The sequence below is a fragment of the Bufo gargarizans genome, chromosome 2, assembly GCF_014858855.1.
Source record: "Bufo gargarizans isolate SCDJY-AF-19 chromosome 2, ASM1485885v1, whole genome shotgun sequence".
NCBI classification, from domain to species: domain Eukaryota; kingdom Metazoa; phylum Chordata; class Amphibia; order Anura; family Bufonidae; genus Bufo; species Bufo gargarizans.
In genome coordinates, this window is record NC_058081.1 from 656,271,626 (window position 1) to 656,291,644 (window position 20,019).

Below are 20,019 nucleotides of genomic sequence, written 5' to 3' on the forward strand. Positions count from 1 at the left end.
TGTTGTGAAACTACAACTCCCAACATGCATACTTGCTCTTCTCAGAACTCTCATAGAAATAAATGGAGCATGCTGGGAATTGTAGTTTCACCACATCTGAAGTGCCAAGGGTTGCTGACTAGTGTTGAGCGAACTTGTGTTTTGAGTTTGGCGTCTAAAGTTCAGGTTATCGAAGAATCGCGTCATCGATTCCGCTATCATGGACCATAACGGGATTTTCGATAACCCAAACTTTGGACGCCGAACTTAAAACACAAGTTCGCTCAACGCTATCGCTGACCCCTGTCTTAGAAGATAGAGCTCCAACGTGTGCTCTATCACAGTGTTTCCCAACCAGTGTGCCTGCAGCTGTTGCAAAACTACAACTGGCTGTCCGGGCATGCTGGGAGTTGTAGTTTTGCAACAGCTGGAGGCACACTGGTTGGGAAACACTGTGATAAAGCACACAGATGGTTTTGTCTGAACAGGGTGGTTTTGAAGTCATGCTCATGAATTTCAGCAAATCTAATTTAAAAGAAGGGGACAGTTGCCAACATTTCTGCAACAAACCTGCTACATGTGAATATTCCTTTACATGGATGTTCAAATCCGGACAGCTGCATCCTGTAAACTGCAAGCACTGCCTTGACCAGAACCAGGCTTTATAAGAACCCCTATGTACAATATGTAATGCACAATACACAGAGCTCAAGGGATCCTTAACCCTTTGCAGGTGTCTTTCGGGCACAGTAAACCATTACAGTTAGTACAGGTATTTTTTTTTTATATCATTTACATTAGAAAGTCACAACTGTAGAGAACGCCGAGGAGAATTTTTGGTAAAAAAATAAATAATGAACTAAAGTATATTTCTGAAGCAAGGAAGTATCTTTCACACAGCAGAAAGAAAGCAACAGAATGTGATTATTTTTTACTTTTTGGTGGTGTACAGGTATTTCTCTATGTAAAGAATATTTAAAGATGTTGTTCCTGGGCAGGGGTCAGCAACCACCAGCACTCCAGTTGGGCAACTACAACCCCTAGCATACTCAATTCATGTCTATAGGAGTTCTAAGAACAGCTGAGCAAAAGTGGATGCGGGGAGTTGTTTTACAATAGCTGGAGTGCGGAGAGGTCCTATATACCTGGGTACCATCGCTGATAACCACGCTGGTAGTCGAGGTCGGTGAAGGTTGCAGGTTCCTCCATCTCTGGCTGTAGACTTCTCGGATATAGATATACCATACCATCAGATATTAGTCAATCACATTGCAGCTCAGACAATTAGAGTCTCTGTGGGATGATGGCCTGCTTTTCTAATCTGGCACAACCTCCTTAAAGGGGTATTCTGATTTTAATGATTACATTTTTTTGTTTAGAGAACGGGAAGTCATACAGTTTTCCAATGTATATGTATTCAAAATTTTGCTTACAGACCCACAATAGGCTCTTCATTAAAGAAAGAAAAATGGTGTGGGGCCTGTTTTAGTCATGTAAAATGCATCCATAGGACTAAAGATGGTGTCAGTCATGTGACCCTCAAGTCTGTCATGTGACCCCTGGCATTCAGTCAACTGTTCAGATATCTAACAGGTGAATAGTAGTTTATTGAGATATACAGTATTACTGGCAGCAGCAGCATCTCATGTCTGTCAGTGTAGAAGCACATCTGACATTGTTCTCCCTGTATGTGTCATGCTTGTAATTTTTTTACAGTTCACTTTATTAACATTACATCACCACCTAGAGACAGGAAGCCATTGTACAAATCACCTAGAAACAGGCAGCCATGTTAACACAATACAGTAAAATAATTGTTGTAATTGCCCCAATGGATTCCATAGGTTATATGTAGTTATCCAATGGCAGTGTCCCGTGTGCTGACCCTCCACATATACAGTATGCCAAGTAACACTGTTGCTTACTGAATGTCAGTGGGTTGTCACATGGCTGATGCTATGTTTCAGTTAGACCATGGATGCATTACACAGGACTGACTGATTCATGAACTATACCATTCTGCTGTGCAGAGAGGAGTCAACACCTGATATAAGAAAGATATGTAAGCAAAATGTATACACCTATAAAGTAATTAAAAAGATAAAAATCAGAATATCCCTTTAAGTGTACAATGGGATGTAAAAAACACGAAGAGTAGGCACATATTACCCTATACCTGAAATGAATTAAGATGTGGTCTACGTCTGGCCCCATCTGCTCAAAATCTTACATTTCAAGGGGTCTCCATTACAAATAAGATTTAGGGCTCCTATCTGCACAATGCTGACATGAACTACATTCACAGTACCTGGAGTAGTCTAGCCTTATACTCTTGGCTAGAGGCGTCATGTTGTAAAGTATGAGACATATTTGGACGTCGGTCATTGGACACTTGCAAGGATATGCAACAAGAGTGGCTGATTCTCTATCTAGGGACCCAACATGGCCATTGAACACGTGAGAGTCTGGAGTCTAGTCTCCTCTGCAAATGATCAAACAGAACCAGACTGGTAGCAGTAGGAGCGGTACTTCTAGTAAGTCTATCGGATAGGATTTATCCTCAGTGGAGACACAAATGCCTTAAATAAAAGTTGGGAACAAGAAGACCGGCCTTGATCGGTGTGTCCCTGCCGTCCACGGCCACTGTTGCACGCACACAATCATTACCACCAGTTGTAGATAACCAGCAGTAGGCCAACCGTCTACATGATTTCAGCACTGCAGCATAAAGCCATATAATGGCAAAGAGGCTGGGCTCCGAATAAGCTCAGTTTTTGGCAACAGGAAACACCACACTGCCACGCTGTGGCCAATGTGCAAAGTACAATGTTAGACCAAAAAGGCAGCCTCTATGACCTAGCATAAATTGGTGGCACATCCCCTTATCTGAGCTATAGGTCTCTGGACGGTGGGTATCTGGACGGATAATCTTTCTCCAGGATGGTTTCATTTCTCTCACCCCGTGGCAGCTCAGACCTACAATTTGCTAGTATCGTCCATTGTGGCACGTTTCAGAACACGTAAATCTTGTCTCTCTGCACATCATCCAGATCATCGTCCAGACACAGCAGAACCTGGGAAAGAGAAACATCCAAAATGAGCCATTTTGTAAGCCTGCTTTTTGGAAACCTCAGATCCATAGATTATTGATAGCACGCGAATCCCCCCCCCCCCCCCCCCAATAACATTTCTGGATAAGAGAACTTACAAGAAATGAACCAAACATTGCAATGGAGGAGAGGAAATGCCAAATATCATGGTCATCAAAGAATCCAAGTAAGATACAATCTCGGTTGTGCTCCCGAGATTCAGCTGGAGTTTTCTGAATAAATATATTTAAAAAAAAGATGTTATTAGGCGAAAGTCACACAGCCATGAGATGTTAAAATAGCAATATGCAAGAATATTTTTAATTCCTTAGATTATGTGTAGGAGAAGTGGCCATTTACATTGGAAGTGACGTGCATCATACTATATGTGGCCCAGAAGATGTGAAAAAGGAGCCGTCTACCTCAAGACGTCTACTAGTACCATGCTTACAGAAGAGGTTTTTCACAATGTCTGATCAGGGGCCCCACCTGGTGTAGAAAAATACTACTTCTGCTGGATATTACAGGATTAGGAACAGTGAATATTTATTTTAACACAGTACCGAAAGGCTCAAGACGCCGTTTGATGGGGCAGCATTCAGGAGGTCTGGAGATCTCCATATGCAGGGACTCTAGCCATCTAGGACTGTAATGGATGAATTAAACTGGCCATACACATCTGATCTATAATGGCCGATCTCGGTAGGTTCAGATGACCATCTATTATGAATGGGGCCTCCACACTTTTTCCTGGTGGATCTTGCTGGAGATAAGGCTCCAGCTGTTGGATTTCAACTGCCTGGTCCTTTTCTTCTCGGGAGATAATCTGCTTCCCATACAGTACATATGCATGCTCCGACTAGTCAAGCATGAATATGTATGAGAGGAATAGCTGCTAGCTGAACAAGCATTCACAGTATGCCCAGACTTACACTACAAAGGAGCGCTTTAGCGTGTTGAAACGTAAAATCCTCTCTTGCACGGCTTGTTCTCAGACAAAGAGGTTGTTGTCCGGCTTTGTGCAGATTTTAGAATCTGGAGCCCAAGTACCAATACATCCTCACCTGTTCCCCCAGGGTGCTATTCTTCCAGTCCCCATCCTGTAAACTCGCAGACAGACAAATTCATGTGCGCCTGAGCAGCCAGTGATGTGTCCCCAAGCAGCATGTGACACAGCAGCATCACCACTGAGGACAGTCACTTGCTGTGGCGGCGCATGTGACCCTGTCCGTCAGGAAGTTTATAGTACAGGGACTGAAAGACTGCTGAGGGCGGCCAGGTACCCAGAAAGTGCTGATAAATGTACGAACGAGCTGATCATCAGCATGCCAGACTCAACAGGCAGATCAGAGAGAGAGTTTAACTTGATAACCACCCACCATGTCCATCATGTGGTGCTGGGCTTTGAACCCGTGTCATTGTAAATGTATGGCACAGGTTTAAAGGTGGTTTCTGGGTGTTTAATACGGATGACCTATCCTCAGGATAGATCAATATCAGATCAGCAGGGATCCAACACTTGGCACCCCTGCTGATCGTTGCTTGCAGAGGCTGTGGTGCATGGTGAATGCTGCAGCCTCCTCACAGCTTACCAAGCACAGCGGCTGTACTTAGAATTAAAGCTGGGGCCCATTCACTTGAATGGGACGTGGACTGTGCTGCAGCTAAGCCATGTGACATTAAGGGCCTGGGAGGAGGCAGCAGTGTGACTCTTTAAGCAGTTGATTGGTGGAGGTGCCTGGATTCTGACCCCCAAAGATCAGATATTGATGACCAATCCTGAGGACAGATCATCCATATAAAACACCTGGAAAATCCCTTTAAAGCTCCTGCAACATTATAATTTGGGAAAAAAGTGATATTTCTGTATGCATTTCATTATTTAAAACAATCTTCCAAAAAACAAAACAAACTACATAATGTACTAATAAGCAGTTATGTGTCACAAAAATGATTCTGATAGCCCAACAAAAAAAAAACAAATTAGGGCCGATAAAACAACTTGTGCGCTAACGCACAATAAAATGTCTGGTCATTAAGGGGTTTGTATAGGCAGCTTCACAAGACCCTCTTTCCAGCCTTACCTGCCAGGTACTAAGTCCTTGGAAGAAGAAGAACAGCGCGAATCCCCAGACCACAGATGTGCAGGCGATACAAAGCAATGGGAGGGGAAAGATCCGTTCTCCACTGCGAAGCTAATTGTACAGATGGGAAACAGACATTGTAATTCTGGTTGATAAAAGGGAAAAGTTCAGAAAACGTTTCATTTCTCACCTTCATGATGATGTAGAAAGCAAAGTAAAGCAGCAAGTTACAGATTCCAATGGCGAGAAGGTAAGAGGCAAAATCATTTGGTCGCACAATAAGGCCATATGCTGCCCTGGAGAAACAGTGAAGACACGTATCATTGGCTTATGGCTCCAATAAAATCACTGAAGACAAACATGCAATCTGTTTAACCCCCTAATATTCACACCAATGTCACTGGAGCCCCCTTTGTTGAATAGTCTGGAGACTATGTTTTTCAGGAAATTGGAGGGAGTCCCAGGTCATGGACTTTCAAGGGGTTCTCCAGTTTCATTATGATTTTTTTTTAATCTGTCCCATATACTTGTTTGACATGTCAGCACTTTTAGTCCTCAGCATCAGTGCATCCTGGCAGGATACTTACATGCAGAACTTCCTATTTTAATCAGCTTCTAACCCAGCATGCTTTGCTCTCTAATGTTTCACAGGGTTTGATCCACCTAGTTAATATGGCGAGGGGAGATGTAGGGGATGTGACTACTACAGAGGGAACAGTGTAGCAGGCGTAGCCCTGAGAAACATTACAGAGCAAAGCATGCCGGGTTTCATTAGAAAACCCAGCAGGAAGCTGAGGAAAACAGGAAGTTCTGCTTGTAAACATCCTGCCAGGATGCAGTGATGCTGAGAACAGGGCAACTAAAGTGTTGACATAAAAAACAGATATATTGGGCAAAAAAAAAGAAGTGGTGTTTGGGGTAGTCTGGAGAAATAAAAAAAAACGTATTATAAAACTGGAGAACCCATTTAACTATTTTGCACTTATCTTTGAATTTGAACAAATGTTAAGAGGGAATGTAAATCTGGATTTCATCTAATTCAGACTCATGTCATTTAATGTGATGCCTCATGGACATCAAGTCATTGATTGAGATTTACTAAGCTGAAGGCGCCAAAATTCTGGCGGTAGTCTGTGCCAAAAAAATATATAAAATCGCCATACATGTTTTGCACCACAGTTTCTCTGCCTCACTAGACAAAGGCTGTGGCTTACAGGACAAGGGTGTGACACAGAGAGGGGACAAGGCTTAAAATAAGACCGTGTGTGATCTACTGTGACAAATCTTGTGCATCTTCAAGACTGCTTGGTCTAAGCTTACATTAGACGGGATTAGTATATCTGCTCTATGTACACATGATAAACTGGGCAGCGGCGAGTACTGGCAGGTGCGGTAATGGTACTAAGGTAAGAATATCACAATTTCGACCCCATTACTTCATTTTTTTAATGCAGTTTTATTATAGCCAAGAAGGGACAATGGAAAAGAATATAAGTTCTGAGTCTATTATAATCCACCTCCATTTAAGTTCCACTGCATCAAGATGCAAGGTGTATCCTGCGCCTACGTTTTCATTCATTTATATTTTTATTTTACTCAGAAATGATACTTTCCAGTAGAATACAAATACTCACAAAGACCAGTTTATGATGTTCGCCATTACAAGTAGCACCATGCGGTCCTGGAAGAATTGTATGAATGTTAGAGTAATGTAAATGCAATTGGGAAAATTCAGGGAGAAGAGAGGGGCAGAATGGGGAGAGTGTAAAAATGACATAAGGGGAGAGTAAAAGAAAGACAAGGATGGAAGAGGGTAAGAGAGAGAAGGATAATGGTAGAGGAAAGAGAAGAAAAAGAGAGAGAGAGAGAGGAGGGCGCAAGATAGAGGGAGAATGAGAGACAGGGGAGGACGCCAGGTAGATGGGGTGAGAACGAGGACCTAAGATAGAGCTGGCGAAAGACAAAGAAATAAGGATATCATGTAAAGGGGGCAAAGAGCAAAAAAGAAGGATGAATGGTACAGTAGAGGGGGCAAGAGAGCGAGAAGATGTAATGTAGAGGAAGCGAAAGAGAAGGACATAAGGTAGAGGAAGAGATAGAGAGAGGAGGACGCCAGGTAGAGGGGGCGTGAAAGAGAAGGTCCTAAGGTAGAGTTGGAGAAAAAGAAGATATAAGGAATAGGGTAAAGAAAAAAGAAATAATATGGTATGTTATGGTAGGTGGTGAGATAGAAGCATGTAAGGGAGAGAGAGAGAAAAAGAGAGAAGGGAAGAGAGAAAGGGGAGGGAGAGAGAGAAGAGGATGTAAGGAACAGGGGGAGAGAGAAGAGGATGTAAGGAACAGGGGGAGAGAGAAGGGGGTAAAGGGCAGAGAGGGAGAAAGAGATAGGGAGAAGGATGTAAAGGTCCATTCACACGACCGTAGGCTGTCCATGCGGTTCAGCAATATAGGGGCACCGGCCATGTGAACTTGAATTGGTTCACCATCCGCAAGATACGATGCAGAGAAGAGGCATGGTCTGTGCCTCTGCACCACAAAAAAAGGAGATTTTTGTGAAACTCACCTGTAAAATCTTTTTCTCGTCTTTTCCATTGGGGGACACAGACCATGGGTATAGCTTAGAGGTATTAGTAGGAGGGACACTATGCAAATGAAAGAGCTCCTCCTCCTCGGGCTATACCCCCAGACTCCACCAGGAGGAACTCAGGCGTTGCACAAGCAGTAGGAGAAGGAGCAAGAAAAAATCATGGAAACCATCGGACCAAGCCATAAGGTCCAACCAGAAACAGAAAAACTGAACTAAAGACCCCTCCTGCAACAGGAATAATGGGTGGGAGCTGTGTCCCCCAATGGAAAAGACGAGAAAAAGATTTTACAGGTGAGTTTCACAAAAATCTCCTTTTCTCGTGCTTTTTTCCATTGGGGGACACAGACCATGGGACGTCCAAAAGCAGTCCATGGGGTGGGAAAAAATACCAGCACCGCCAGGAGGAACGCCCCAACGGTCAAACAGGAACCACAGCCTGCAAAACCCTGCGGCCAAAGCCGCATCAGCCGAAGCCAGTGAATGCAACTGACAAAAATTTGCAAAGGTATGCAAGGACGACCAGGTGGCCGCCGTACACAGCTGAGACGCAGAGGCACGACTGCGTCTTGCCCAGGAAGCCCCCTCCGCCCCAATGGAGAGAACGGCAATTCTAGCCGGGGGAACTCCACCACAAGCGTGACAAGCCGCGGAAATAGCCAAGCAGATCCAGAGCGCCAAGAACGGCGGACGGAAGCAGTAGCCGCGAGACACACCTCCAGGACCCGTACAACATCCAGGGAATGCAGAGTGCATTCCTTGGGGTTAGCCGGAGAAGGACAAAAGGAAGGCAGGACAAGATCCTCATCAAGGCGGAAGGGAGAGACCACCCTGGGCAAAAAGAAGGGGACTGGACGGAGCACAACTTAATCCTGGTGGAAAACCAGAAAGGCTCCTGACAGGAAAGAGCGGCCAGCTCCGACACCAGTCTGACTTAAAAGCTCGTGATGGGACGTGAACTCACAGCCACTGCATAATAGCCCAGAACTTTAATCACTACGCTATGTAGCTGTATCAGAAGCTATGGTCACAAGGAAGTCCAGATGAGAACAGTCAGAGAGACCCTCCTCAAAGGCTCGAAGGGGGCCGACTGCAGAGCGCGCAGAACCAAATTGAGATCCCAAGGAGACAAAGGGGGAACATACGGGGAACCGAATGCGCCACCCCCGAAGAAAGGTCACCACCGGACCCTTAAGAGCAAGGGACCTCTGACGGCCCGCGCCGAAACCTGACCTTACAGGGAACTAAGCGACAGTCCCTGCACAAGCCCAGACTGAAGAAAAGACAGTACCATCAAGATGGAAAACCGAAGGGGAGGGAACCCCGAACCCTCAAAAAAGGATAGGAAGGCCATCCAGGTACGATAGTAAATCCGGGAGGAAGAAGACTTCCCCGGACTGATCATGGTCCTAACCACTGAATCCGAGAACCCCATCTTTATCAGGATGGCGGTTTCAACAGTCACGCCGGTAAACGAAGAGACCGCAAATTCCGGTGGAAGAACGGGCCCTGAGACAGTAGGTCCTGTCCGTCGGGAAGAGGCCATGGGGCGTCCGCCAGCAACCGAGCCACGTCCGAAAAAACCACGCGCGGCGAGGCCACTCTGGGGTGATGAGAACGGTCGGAGTCCCTTCCGCCTCGAACTGGCGTAGACCCTTTGGTAGGAGAGGAAAACAGAGGAGGCTGAAGTCCTGCCACGGAGACACCTGCGCATCCATCCGTACGCCTCCGGATCTCGGGCGCGAGCCAGGACCACTGGGATCTTGTTGTTGAACCCGGACGCCATTAAGTCCACATCCGGACGGTCCCATCTGTGGCAGATTTCCTCGAACCCTTCTGGATGCAGAGACCACCCGCTTGGATCCACCGTGTTGTGGCTTAGAAAGTCCGCTGTCCAGTTGTCCACTCCTGGAATGCAAACTGCTGACAACACCGGAACGTGCGTCTCCGCCCACGTCAGAATTCTCTTCACCTCCTGCATCACCATCCGGCTGCGGGTCCCGCCCTGATGGTCGATATAGGCCACGGCCGCGGCATTGCCCGTTTGAACCCGCACTGGGAGGCCCGCAAGGAGAGAGGTCCAATAGGAGAGAGAGAGCGGAAAAAATCGCCCTCAGTTCCAGAAAGTTGATTGGAAGGCGAGACTCTGCCGCCGACCAAATTCCTTGAACCGTGCGAGACTGGAAAACGCCCCCCCCAACCCAGGATGCTGGCATCGGTGGCGGCGATCGTCCAGGAGAATGCGAGAAAGGAACTCCCCGACCTCAGGTTCTTTGGGAACAGCCACCAAGGGAGAGCTGCCCGAACCCGCTGAAAGGTAAAGGATCTCCTGTTGCGCCAGGCGAGTGTGAAACTGGGCATATGGAAGGCCTCGAAAGAGGCTACCATAAGACCCAGGACCTGCAAGTATTCCCGAATGGAGAGGCACGGGGAGCGCAGCAGATGCGACACTGCCCCCTGGACCTGGGAGGACTTGAAGGCTGGTAGAATACTTAGGCAGCCGAGGTGTCCAAAATCACCCTCCGGAAGGAGAGCCTCTGGGACGGGAAGAGGCAGGAGTTTGGGAAAGTTACCAGCCAGCCGAACCGTTCCAGGGTCTGAACAGTGATCCGGACGCTGTCCGTGGTCTGCGGTAGAGAGGGGGGCCTCTATCCGGATATCGTCCCGATAGGGCAGCAAAGGAATGCCCCTGGTACGAAGAAGCGCCATGAGCGGTCCAGGACCGTGGCAAGGACCCGCGGGGTGGTCGCCAACCCGAAGGAAGGGCGACAAACTGACAGTGTCGACCCATAATGGCGAAGCGCAGGAATCGATGGTGGGATTCCGCAATCGGGACATGTGATAGGCCTAGGAGCAGCAGGGCGGGCTGACTGGGCCCTCTAGTGCCGGGAAGGCTGGTGCAAAGGAAGGGCTCTTTGCGGGCGACCTGAGACCCCCGGCGGAGGAAGCAGGCGACGGCCTACCAGATGAGAAACGGCAAAAGGCATGCAGAGATGAACTCGTCCAGCTGATCCCCATAAGGTCTGGAAACCCCAAAGGGGAGATTAGCAAGGGAACGCTTGGTGGAGGCGTCAGCATCCCACACCTTCAATCAAATCTCTTCGCGCTGAGTGACAGAGATGGCCAACCTGCGGGCAAAGAGGGAAACAATGTCCCTAGAAGCTTCGCAAAGAATCTTAGAAGCCTGAGACATCTGGAGAACCAACTCCAGTGTGTTAGTAGCCGCATCTCGTACCGCCAGTTCCTGGTGGTGGTGTTGTAACCACACCGAGAGAGCACTGGCTACCCCTGCTGAGTGAAAGGTAGGTCACAGGGACGCGCTGCCAGCGAAAAAAGGACCTGGAAGAGAGTCTATGCGTCTGTCTACAGCATCCTGGAAAGAGGAACTGACTAAGACAGGAAGGGCCACATAATTGGCTAATCCGGCCACCGGAGGATCCACCTTAGGGGGAGGAGACACCTCTCCTCGCCGTCAGCAGGGAAAGGAAAGTATATTCATGCGCTGGGTGGTCGAGAACCTTATTAAGACCACCCCAGGCCCTGGACATGACCGCGGAAAAATCCCTCATGGACCGGGAACATGGTAGTCTCCGACTGCCTGGACGGAAAAAGGGGGAACTCCTGACCAGTGGAAGGAGGAGAATCCCCTTGGAGAATAAAGGTGTCTCGGACAGTCACCACTAAGTCAGCCACCCTGGTGGAGAGCTTAGGCGAGGGGTCCCGCTCCATGACCTAATCAGAGCCGGAAATTCTCCTTCAGACTTGCGCTCCCTAAGGGAGGGGAGAGTCGCCCGAACGCGCCTCTAGACGAGGGGGGGGGGGGGGGGGAGAGCCAGAGCCATCCGAGGAGGGATGCTGCTGCTCACGCTCCCTGTTAGTAGTCGGGCGTCTTCTGTGGAAAACCACTTAGAGAGGTGGTTGGCGTCACAGGATTTGAAAATGCCCTATAGTCCAAAAAGGACCTGGCTCGTCCGAGCCGGATAATTCTCCTTCGGATTACTCTCCCTAGGGAGGGGGAAGAGCAGTCCGCAAGCGCCACCGGCGAGGTGAGGGGGGTGGAGAGACGGAGACATCCGAGGTGGGATGCTGCCGCTCACGCTGCCTCTTCGTAGTCAGTCACCCACTGTGGGGACCACTGAGAGAGATGGAGTCGTTAGCGCCACAGGATTAAAGGACATGGTTGCCTTGGCGACTAAGACCAATTTAGCGGCCGCGCTGGACATGGCAGATGCCCAAGCGGGGACCGCAGGCCCCCAGGGACGTGGAGGAGGGGTGGAGGAGGGGGGTAAGGCAGGGATGCAGGTAATACTTATCTGCTCCTGCAGAACTTCTCCCTCGACTCCAGGACCAGCAGGGATGCACCTCATCAGGCTTCTGACTCCTTGTCCAGGAGTGCAGTGTTCTGGTGGAGGGTGGCAGCAGGAGACCCAGTAGCTGGTGGGATACCGGAGCTGCAGGTCGAGCCCGGATCCACTTGTCTTCTTTGGGGGGCAATGGAGGCAGCCAGGCAGCGTCCAAGGACGGCAGCGGGCATTCCACGGGGGACCAGGAAGGCGCCATGCCGACCTGTGTCCCCATCTAGAATAATATAAACAATTTTTGAAGGCTGAAAGGGGCTTTGAACTCAGAAAGCCTGGACATGGGGCAGCAGCAGCAGTACCACTGAGCTACCAGCTTGCCTGGCACAAAACGGAGTAGAGTGATGAGGAGCTGCACGGCCATGAGCAAACAGAGTCTCCGGTGTAAGGAGAGTCAGAGCGGCATGCCGAGGCTCCGCCTCCCCGAACGCGTCATTATGGCGCGAACACGCGCGCGTGCGAAAATATGCGCGAAAATAAGCGCTCGCGCGAAAATATGCGCGGAAATAAGCGCACGCGCGAAAATAAGCGCACGCGCGAAAATAAGCGCGAAAAATAAGCGCACGCGCGCGGAAATAAGCGCGCGCGTGATTTAAACAAACACCACGTGGAGGAGCGGCCTGCCGGCGGGCGCTGAGGGAGCGCAGCAGCCAAGGCCCGACGAGAGAAGCGCTGAAGCCCACAGTTTAAGGGGGAAGAGATGCCAGTACTCCAGTGCCAAAATGAAGAAAGTGCCCCATCAGGATCCTTCTTCAAGTTTACCCAGGTAGCCACAGACAAATAGACACAGAGGGAGGGGGAGGGATTGGGCAACACTTATCTGCTCAGCATGCTCCCTCGATGTCCAGACCAGCAGGGATGCGCCTCTTCAGACTTCTGACTCCAATCCAGGAGAACAGTGCTCTGGAGGAGGGTAGGCAGCAGGCGTCCCAGCAGCTGGTGGGATGCCGGAGCTAACAGGTCGAGCCCGGATCCACTTATCTTCTTGGGGGGAAATGGAGGCAGCCAGGCAACGTCCCAAAGACGGCGGCGGGCACTCCACGGGGGACCAGGAAGGCGCCATGCCGACCTGTGTCCCCATCTAGAATAAAAATAACAAAAAGGAGTAGAATCAGAGAGTGTCAACCTCCTTCACCAGACACTAAGCAAAGACTGAGTTCCTCCTGGTGGAGTCTGGGGGTATAGCCCGAGGAGGAGGAGCTCTTTCATTTGCATAGTGTCCCTCCTACTAATACCTCTAAGCTATACCCATGGTCTGTGTCCCCCAATGGAAAAAAGCACGAGAAATAGGACATGTGCTATCTTTTGTCATATATTGCGGATTCCTGACCCATTCAAGTGAATGGGTCCACGCTGAAATACGGGATTCACATGGCCAGTGCCAATGCATTGTGGACCGCAAATTGTAGTCCGCAGCACGGGCACATACGGGGGGGGGGGACAGATCAAAAAAAGATAAGGCGTCAAAGGAGCTGAAAAAGGAGGGTTAGAGGAACGAGGCAAGTATGGCAGTGTAAGATACCAAAGTAACTTGGTGACAATAAGTGATAGGGAAAGAGTGAAGAACACTAAAGGAAATAATGGTGAAATCAAATTGCCAATGCACTTCTCCCATTCCCAGGCTTTAGACAATGATATATAACATTTTAATTGACTTTCTAAAAGATACATATTTCTCAATATAAATCTTCCAAATGTTTTAAGCCCTTTTTTTTACAGGAATCCCAGTTTCTCTTCCGCCCTGGCATTTTGGCCGATAGAAGGCAGTGTTGTAGAAAGGAGTAGAAGAGAACAGGCACCTACTCAAGACATCCACTTGTAAGATTCCCTGGCCACTTACCATCATATCCCAGACTATAAAATACATTTATACACATGAAGAGAGAAAAGAAATGATATGATAAGACACCTATATGTAGAGCCCATAAACAGATGGTGCTGGACGTAGGAAACGACTCACCACATACATCGGGGGGCTACACTGCCTCACACAGTCGGTGTACAGAACCTGCAGGATGCGGCGCGGGATCCCAGAGTCTGGAGGAAGAACAGAAAGCGTCAGAAAATGACTGTTGAAGTGAAGATTGGTAAAATGATTTCCGGTCGTCTGTAACCAGTGTGACATTTACCTAACCTCCAGCGACCCACATAATAAAGCTGGGTGCTCAGCAGCATCGTAAACACTATATGAATCACAGAAAACACAATCCAAAAAATGGTATTTCCTTTCCCAAACACCTGAAGAAAAAATAAATAAAAAAAGATTGGTTACTAAAGAGACTCATCAGATTGTGTGACATATTAATCTATATGTAAACATTTAGTTGGTGGTGAATGTTTTTTCTAGACATTTTTTAAGTCAATCCATGCATACCAGCTTGTGTTGAGAGTGTTCCTCTCTGTCTAAACTTTTGGCACAATACAGTCTCACTTAGCAGTCTCTGTCAGACCATCAGTCAGACCAGGGAGAAGAGAGGGCTGGTAACTCAATCCCACACCTCCCCTGTGCTATCCCTGCAGTGTGGCTAGTCAGGGCTTCTCACATTATATAAAATCAACGCCAGCATGTTTATCTAGAGAGAACAACTGAACAGTCATCCCGTCTGTCATTCCAGCCCTCCACCTACTATTGCAAGGAGGATTACCTTGCAGATAAACCCCTCCCTGTGCAGTCATAACCTGAGATTACTTTATCACTCAGAGACGTTCTCCCTTGGAGATTACTACTGCAGATGACCAATAGCTTGTAAAATTTTCCATGACATAGGACTGCAGACAAAAAAAATATAGACAAAAATGTGAAAAAAATAAATAAATCTTTTCTATTAAAAGGGGTTTTCCCATTTCAACATCTATGTGATATCGCTTGGATATGCAACAAAATGTCAAATGCCAGAAGTGATATCCCCTTCTATTGCCAGAACGGGGCCTCCACAGTAGTGTGGGGGACACTGTGCATTGCCCAGTGTATTAGGAGCCTCTGCTTGGGTAGTACACTGCCTCAGATACATGAACGTGTAGCTATACCTTTAGGGTGTGCGTACAATCCAAGACTGAGAATACCTATTTTATAACTGGAAAACTAACTGTATTCTGTGGAGGTCTAAGGCTAGTTTCACACATGCGGTACAGCTCCTACGCGCAGCGGTTTCTGTCCTTTATAGTTACTGGACAACTCCGATAGGCTGTCCTCTAACGGAATGCTGTGTCGTAAATGTGAAACTAGCCCAACGGGATGGCCACGGGGAGGAACTTCTGTTGCAGATTCTGCAGCATTCCCACAGTGAATTCTGCATGTTACATGTAGATTCAGCACAGATTTCTCCATAGAAACATAGAATGTGTCGGCAGATAAGAACCATTTGGCCCATCTAGTCTGCCCAATATACTGAATACTATGGATAGCCCCTGGCCCTATCTTATATGAAGGATGGCCTTATACCTATCCCATGCATGCTTAAACTCCTTCACTGTATTTGCAGCTACCACTTCTGCAGGAAGGCTATTCCATGCATCCACTACTCTCTCAGTAAAGTATGGCTCTAAAAGGGTCAAATCTGCAGTACAAACTGACACGCTGCAGATCTAAAATTAAAATTTACACCGCAGACTTTTTCTCACTGTGTATGAATGAGATTTCTTAAAATCTCATCCTCTTTTCTGGTACTGTATTGTTTATGCATTTGCCGTCCACAAATCCGTGGCTGCAAATCCCCAATGCATCCGTCCTGTACGGTAAAGGAAACCATACACATTAGATGTATGTGGGTCAACCATTTACAATGATGTCTTCACTTTCCCTTGACGGCAGGTGTAGCAAATGAAAGGTCGGGCATGTTGGCTATCAACACGCTCAATCTTTTTGTTCTGTAGGGAGAGAAACCTTTACCATAGGTGTCTGGCAGCAGCCTATTCCCCTCTCCCTATTGAGAACACATGAACACTCGACCAAGCCCACGGTGCAGGTGCACGTGGGGACCAGAAGGAATAGCTGTTGGCCGAACAAGCGTGCAACTGACAGCTATCTTAGGTTTATAGCCAGACATACATGGAAAAAGGATTCAAAGACTACACCCAGGGACAACGCTTCTATAAAACTCTTTCTGGGGCTCTTCCCCTTTTGCACTAAGGTGCAGATGAGGGAACTCCGGCAAGACGGGCGTTAAGGCAATGGATACATATATGTCATACACTTCTGCTGACAATGGTTTCCATATAAAACTCTACATAATTCACTTACTACACCAATGACGGAGAAGAAAATGACAATGGCTAGACAAGCATAGGCACTGTAAGCACTGGCATTAATATCCGGGTGTCTCTTCTGATATAACTTCAACATGCACAGTCCGGCAATCATATACATGAAGGACGTATCTATAAAAAAAAAAGTCAACAAAGGCAAGAGCATAAAAACAAGCACGAAATTGATTTATGGAAGAGAAAATATAGGAATAAGAAGCGATTACCATAAATACTAACCAAATTGGAAGTTGGTGTAATTTGGACACACGTGGTAACATGCACTGAGCAGACCTTCCATCATCAGAGCCGTGCCCATAGCATAGAAGAGACCAAAGTGTTTGGGGATCCCACATTCCTGAGCACAAACAGAATGAGAAATATGGATATAAATGTATATAATAGACGACAGGCCATTTCAAATTATATCCAAGATATATAGCAAAACCGTGGGAGACGTAAAGAGTAACCATCAAGCTTCTGATTGGTAAGGGTCTTTGTGCTGTGACTCTTCCTTCCTGTTGGTTCTCATCAGAGACTTCTATGAACAGAGATGAAGCGGCACAGCACCCCATTTTAGTAATAGACGAGGTTCTTAGCACTCAGACTCCAAAGATGAAAACTTACGACATGATTGTTAAAAGGGTTATCAATCCCGACACCCGACACCCCGCAGATCGGCTGTTTGATGAGGCCTGTGGAGCTCCGGTGAGTGCTCCTGCCTATTTCTAGGCCAGTGACGTAACTTTCATTGGTCACAGAGCCTGTGTACAGCTCAGGTCCATTCAAGTGAATGGGCCTGGGCTGTAATACCAAGCACAGCCACTATACAATCTGTGGTGCTGTGCTTGGTATGCTGTGGAGAAGCCACAATGCTGAGCTGAGCCAGGGCCTCTTCAAACAGCTGATTGGCAGAGGTGCCAGGAGTACGACCACCACTGATCAGATATTGCTACCAATCCTGAGAACAGGCCATCATTACTGAACTCATGGAAAACTCCTTTAAAATGATAGGTACTCTTTGATTAGCAGTTTACATGGCAAATATAGTAGTTAGAAGGGAAGAGCATTTCCTCATATAACAGGTAATATAGGTCAATAAACTGTCCCTTTCAATTTTACTAAAAATGTTACTTCGTAAAGGCTATGTACACCTTCGGAGGCAATTTTTGTTTATGATTGCATGTTACTCATTGTTGGCAAAAAATCATATTTGCAATTGGCCTTTATTAAAAATATTGAGCCATTCTGTCACAAAGGGTTAACTGTTTTTCTAGCTGGTACTTTAATTTTGTGCCCGTCATCTAATAAATCTCATCTCTAAATTACTAAGAGGTCATAAACACTTATTTAGACCACAGTCTTATCAGTAAGATAAGAGCTGAGCTATAATGAGTGTTTATAAGGTCAGAGAGCAGAGATAAGGAGTCAGTCTGACGGAAAAGATAGAAAATCCAGAGGCTGCTTCTAGAGCAGGAATGCTCAACCTGTGGCCCTCCAGCTGTTGCAAAACTACAACTCCCAGAATGCCCTACTAGCTGTAGGCTGTCCAGGCATGCTGGGACTTGTAGTTTTGCAACAGCTGGAGGGCCGCAGTTTGAGCATCCCTGTTCTACAGCATCTCAGCTCTGTACAGAAAAAAGGACTCCATATTTTTAATAAAGACCAATTTAAAAAAAATGAATTTTTAGCTCAAAATGAGTACAATGCAATAATAAAAATAAATTGCCCCCAAAGGTGTACATAGCCTTTAATTTTTAAGGTTTCTAAGAAAACTCAGTGACAACCAATAGGGGACCACTACAGCCCACACATGGGTTGTCACTTGGCTTTCCAAGAGGTTTAATTGTCAGTAGTTGTTGTTCAGAACAGTTTCTCCAGTTATTAATGTTATTCCTTACCTCCATCTGCCCCTTAATGTACATGCGGCTGTGGTTGTGATGGAGCTCTCTATGTAGCACAATGATGAGGAAAAGCAACCCCAACATGATGTAGCCTAGGTTGCTGAGAATGTTGTTAAAAGCACTGGAAAAAAACATCAATAATTAAAGCATAAAATAGACATATACGGTACCACACAATAATGTAGTGGGTTACTGAACATGAAGCTTTATTTCCCCGGCTAATACATCAGGCCCAGTTACAGGGGAAATTATCATTTATAGCCCTGCCCCTGGGGAACCAACATTGCACATCCCTGATCGGAATGAAAAGGGGGACAAAACTGAAATATCTGTTCGGTGGCACTTTGTCTCTTTATAAATCACGAAAAATAAGACACAAAAATGATTGCAATAACAAACCAAAAACTTGTTAAAGCTTGCTCTAGCATGTACTACAAAATAAAAAATAAAAAAAAAGAAGAGGAACTATGCCAGGAAAACCAAGAGAAAATGGCCGTGTCTTAAGGGAACCTGTCACCAGAAAAAACACTGATAACCCAGGCACAATGACTTGTAGGACTAGCTCAGCGGAATGTAATGATACCTTTCACTTAGCAATCTGTTAACATATTTAAAATAAATGGGGATGAGCTGTAATACTAGACACAGCCCACAGATGTCAGTGATGCTAGACCTGAACCCCCATGCCATCAATCTTTCATTTCGCTGTTCAATAATGTCCCACGTTGTCCCAATTTGATGGGATTGGAACCATATTTTATGGGATGCGAGTATATCGGCATTTATAGGGTTACTAGCAAATGATCAGAAGATGAATAATATTGGATTATTTGTAAAATTGCAAAGAAAACTATTCCCATCGACTGATAACTGTGCAAATATTCACTCAAAATGAATAAGCAACAGCCTCCCAGACAAGCTGTTACCTCAATGATCCGAGGGGATGAGCGCACAAGAAGTTATAATAGCAAATATCCTGATTCCCTGTTACATTGACCACCTAGAAACAGAGACCAGAGAAAGAATGCGTTATTTCTGGATGTATAAAAGGGAAGGTGACGGCATACATAAAGATAAGGGCGTCCCGATTCTCTCACCGTTTGGTAAGTTATAACAAGCTGGACGACTGGCAGGGCGTAGAAAACCGCAATAGTGGAGATGTTCCTGCAGATGGGACACAAGGAATTAGGCAAGAGTAAGATAGGTACAAAGACTGTGGGGGTCATTTACTAAAGACCGTGTTTCAGATACTGGTCCTCGTAAAACCCTGATTGCGGATGATCCGACCAATTCATTAAGAGGCGCTGTCCGTGTTCCAAAACCAAAAACGACTCCGGTCAGGAGCTGGAGTAGATTTTCAGTGCAATGTGCAGAAAACATTGCCAGTGGTCTGCCTCCCCCCCCCCCACTTTTTTTAAAAAAGTGGCAAAGGTGTCTGAAATCACTAAAGTGGTAAAATTTTACGCAAAATGTCACCTATGACAAAATGTGCAACTTTTTCTATACCAAAAAAACTGGCCCCCATATGTTAACTTACATGATGCACTAAAACGTGGGCAGCAGCTGGCAGTCAGCCACCTCTATGCATAGGGGTCCTCATCTTCCAGAACATCAGCTGCTGTGGAACTACAACTCCCAGCATGTCCCATTCAAGTCAAGCAAGTGTTCTTTCTGGGAGTTGTAGCGTCGCAACAGCTGGAGTGCAGGAGGTTGCTGATCCCTGTGCTTGCGAATCCAGGAGGAGGGTGAATGTCTTGCAGGAACAGGGAATCCTACTGC

At 46.7% G+C, this 20,019-nt stretch overlaps 1 protein-coding gene across 2 annotated transcripts in view; it reads right to left on the minus strand.

The window, feature by feature from the left end:
- Positions 1 to 248: 248 nt before the first annotated feature.
- Positions 249 to 20,019, minus strand: part of SIDT2 (SID1 transmembrane family member 2) — a 91,428-nt gene continuing 71,657 nt past the window's right edge. For both annotated transcript variants that reach the window (XM_044282260.1, XM_044282259.1), the window contains 12 exons: positions 19,338 to 19,404; positions 19,167 to 19,240; positions 18,238 to 18,361; positions 16,577 to 16,694; positions 16,335 to 16,471; positions 14,224 to 14,332; positions 14,055 to 14,131; positions 6,787 to 6,833; positions 5,343 to 5,448; positions 5,153 to 5,263; positions 3,188 to 3,301; positions 249 to 3,053 (listed from right to left, as the gene is read on the minus strand). In XM_044282260.1, the coding sequence (XP_044138195.1) occupies positions 2,991 to 3,053; positions 3,188 to 3,301; positions 5,153 to 5,263; positions 5,343 to 5,448; positions 6,787 to 6,833; positions 14,055 to 14,131; positions 14,224 to 14,332; positions 16,335 to 16,471; positions 16,577 to 16,694; positions 18,238 to 18,361; positions 19,167 to 19,240; positions 19,338 to 19,404 (1,147 nt within the window). In that variant the 3' untranslated portion in view covers positions 249 to 2,990. The remainder of the gene's footprint in view (positions 3,054 to 3,187; positions 3,302 to 5,152; positions 5,264 to 5,342; positions 5,449 to 6,786; positions 6,834 to 14,054; positions 14,132 to 14,223; positions 14,333 to 16,334; positions 16,472 to 16,576; positions 16,695 to 18,237; positions 18,362 to 19,166; positions 19,241 to 19,337; positions 19,405 to 20,019) is intronic.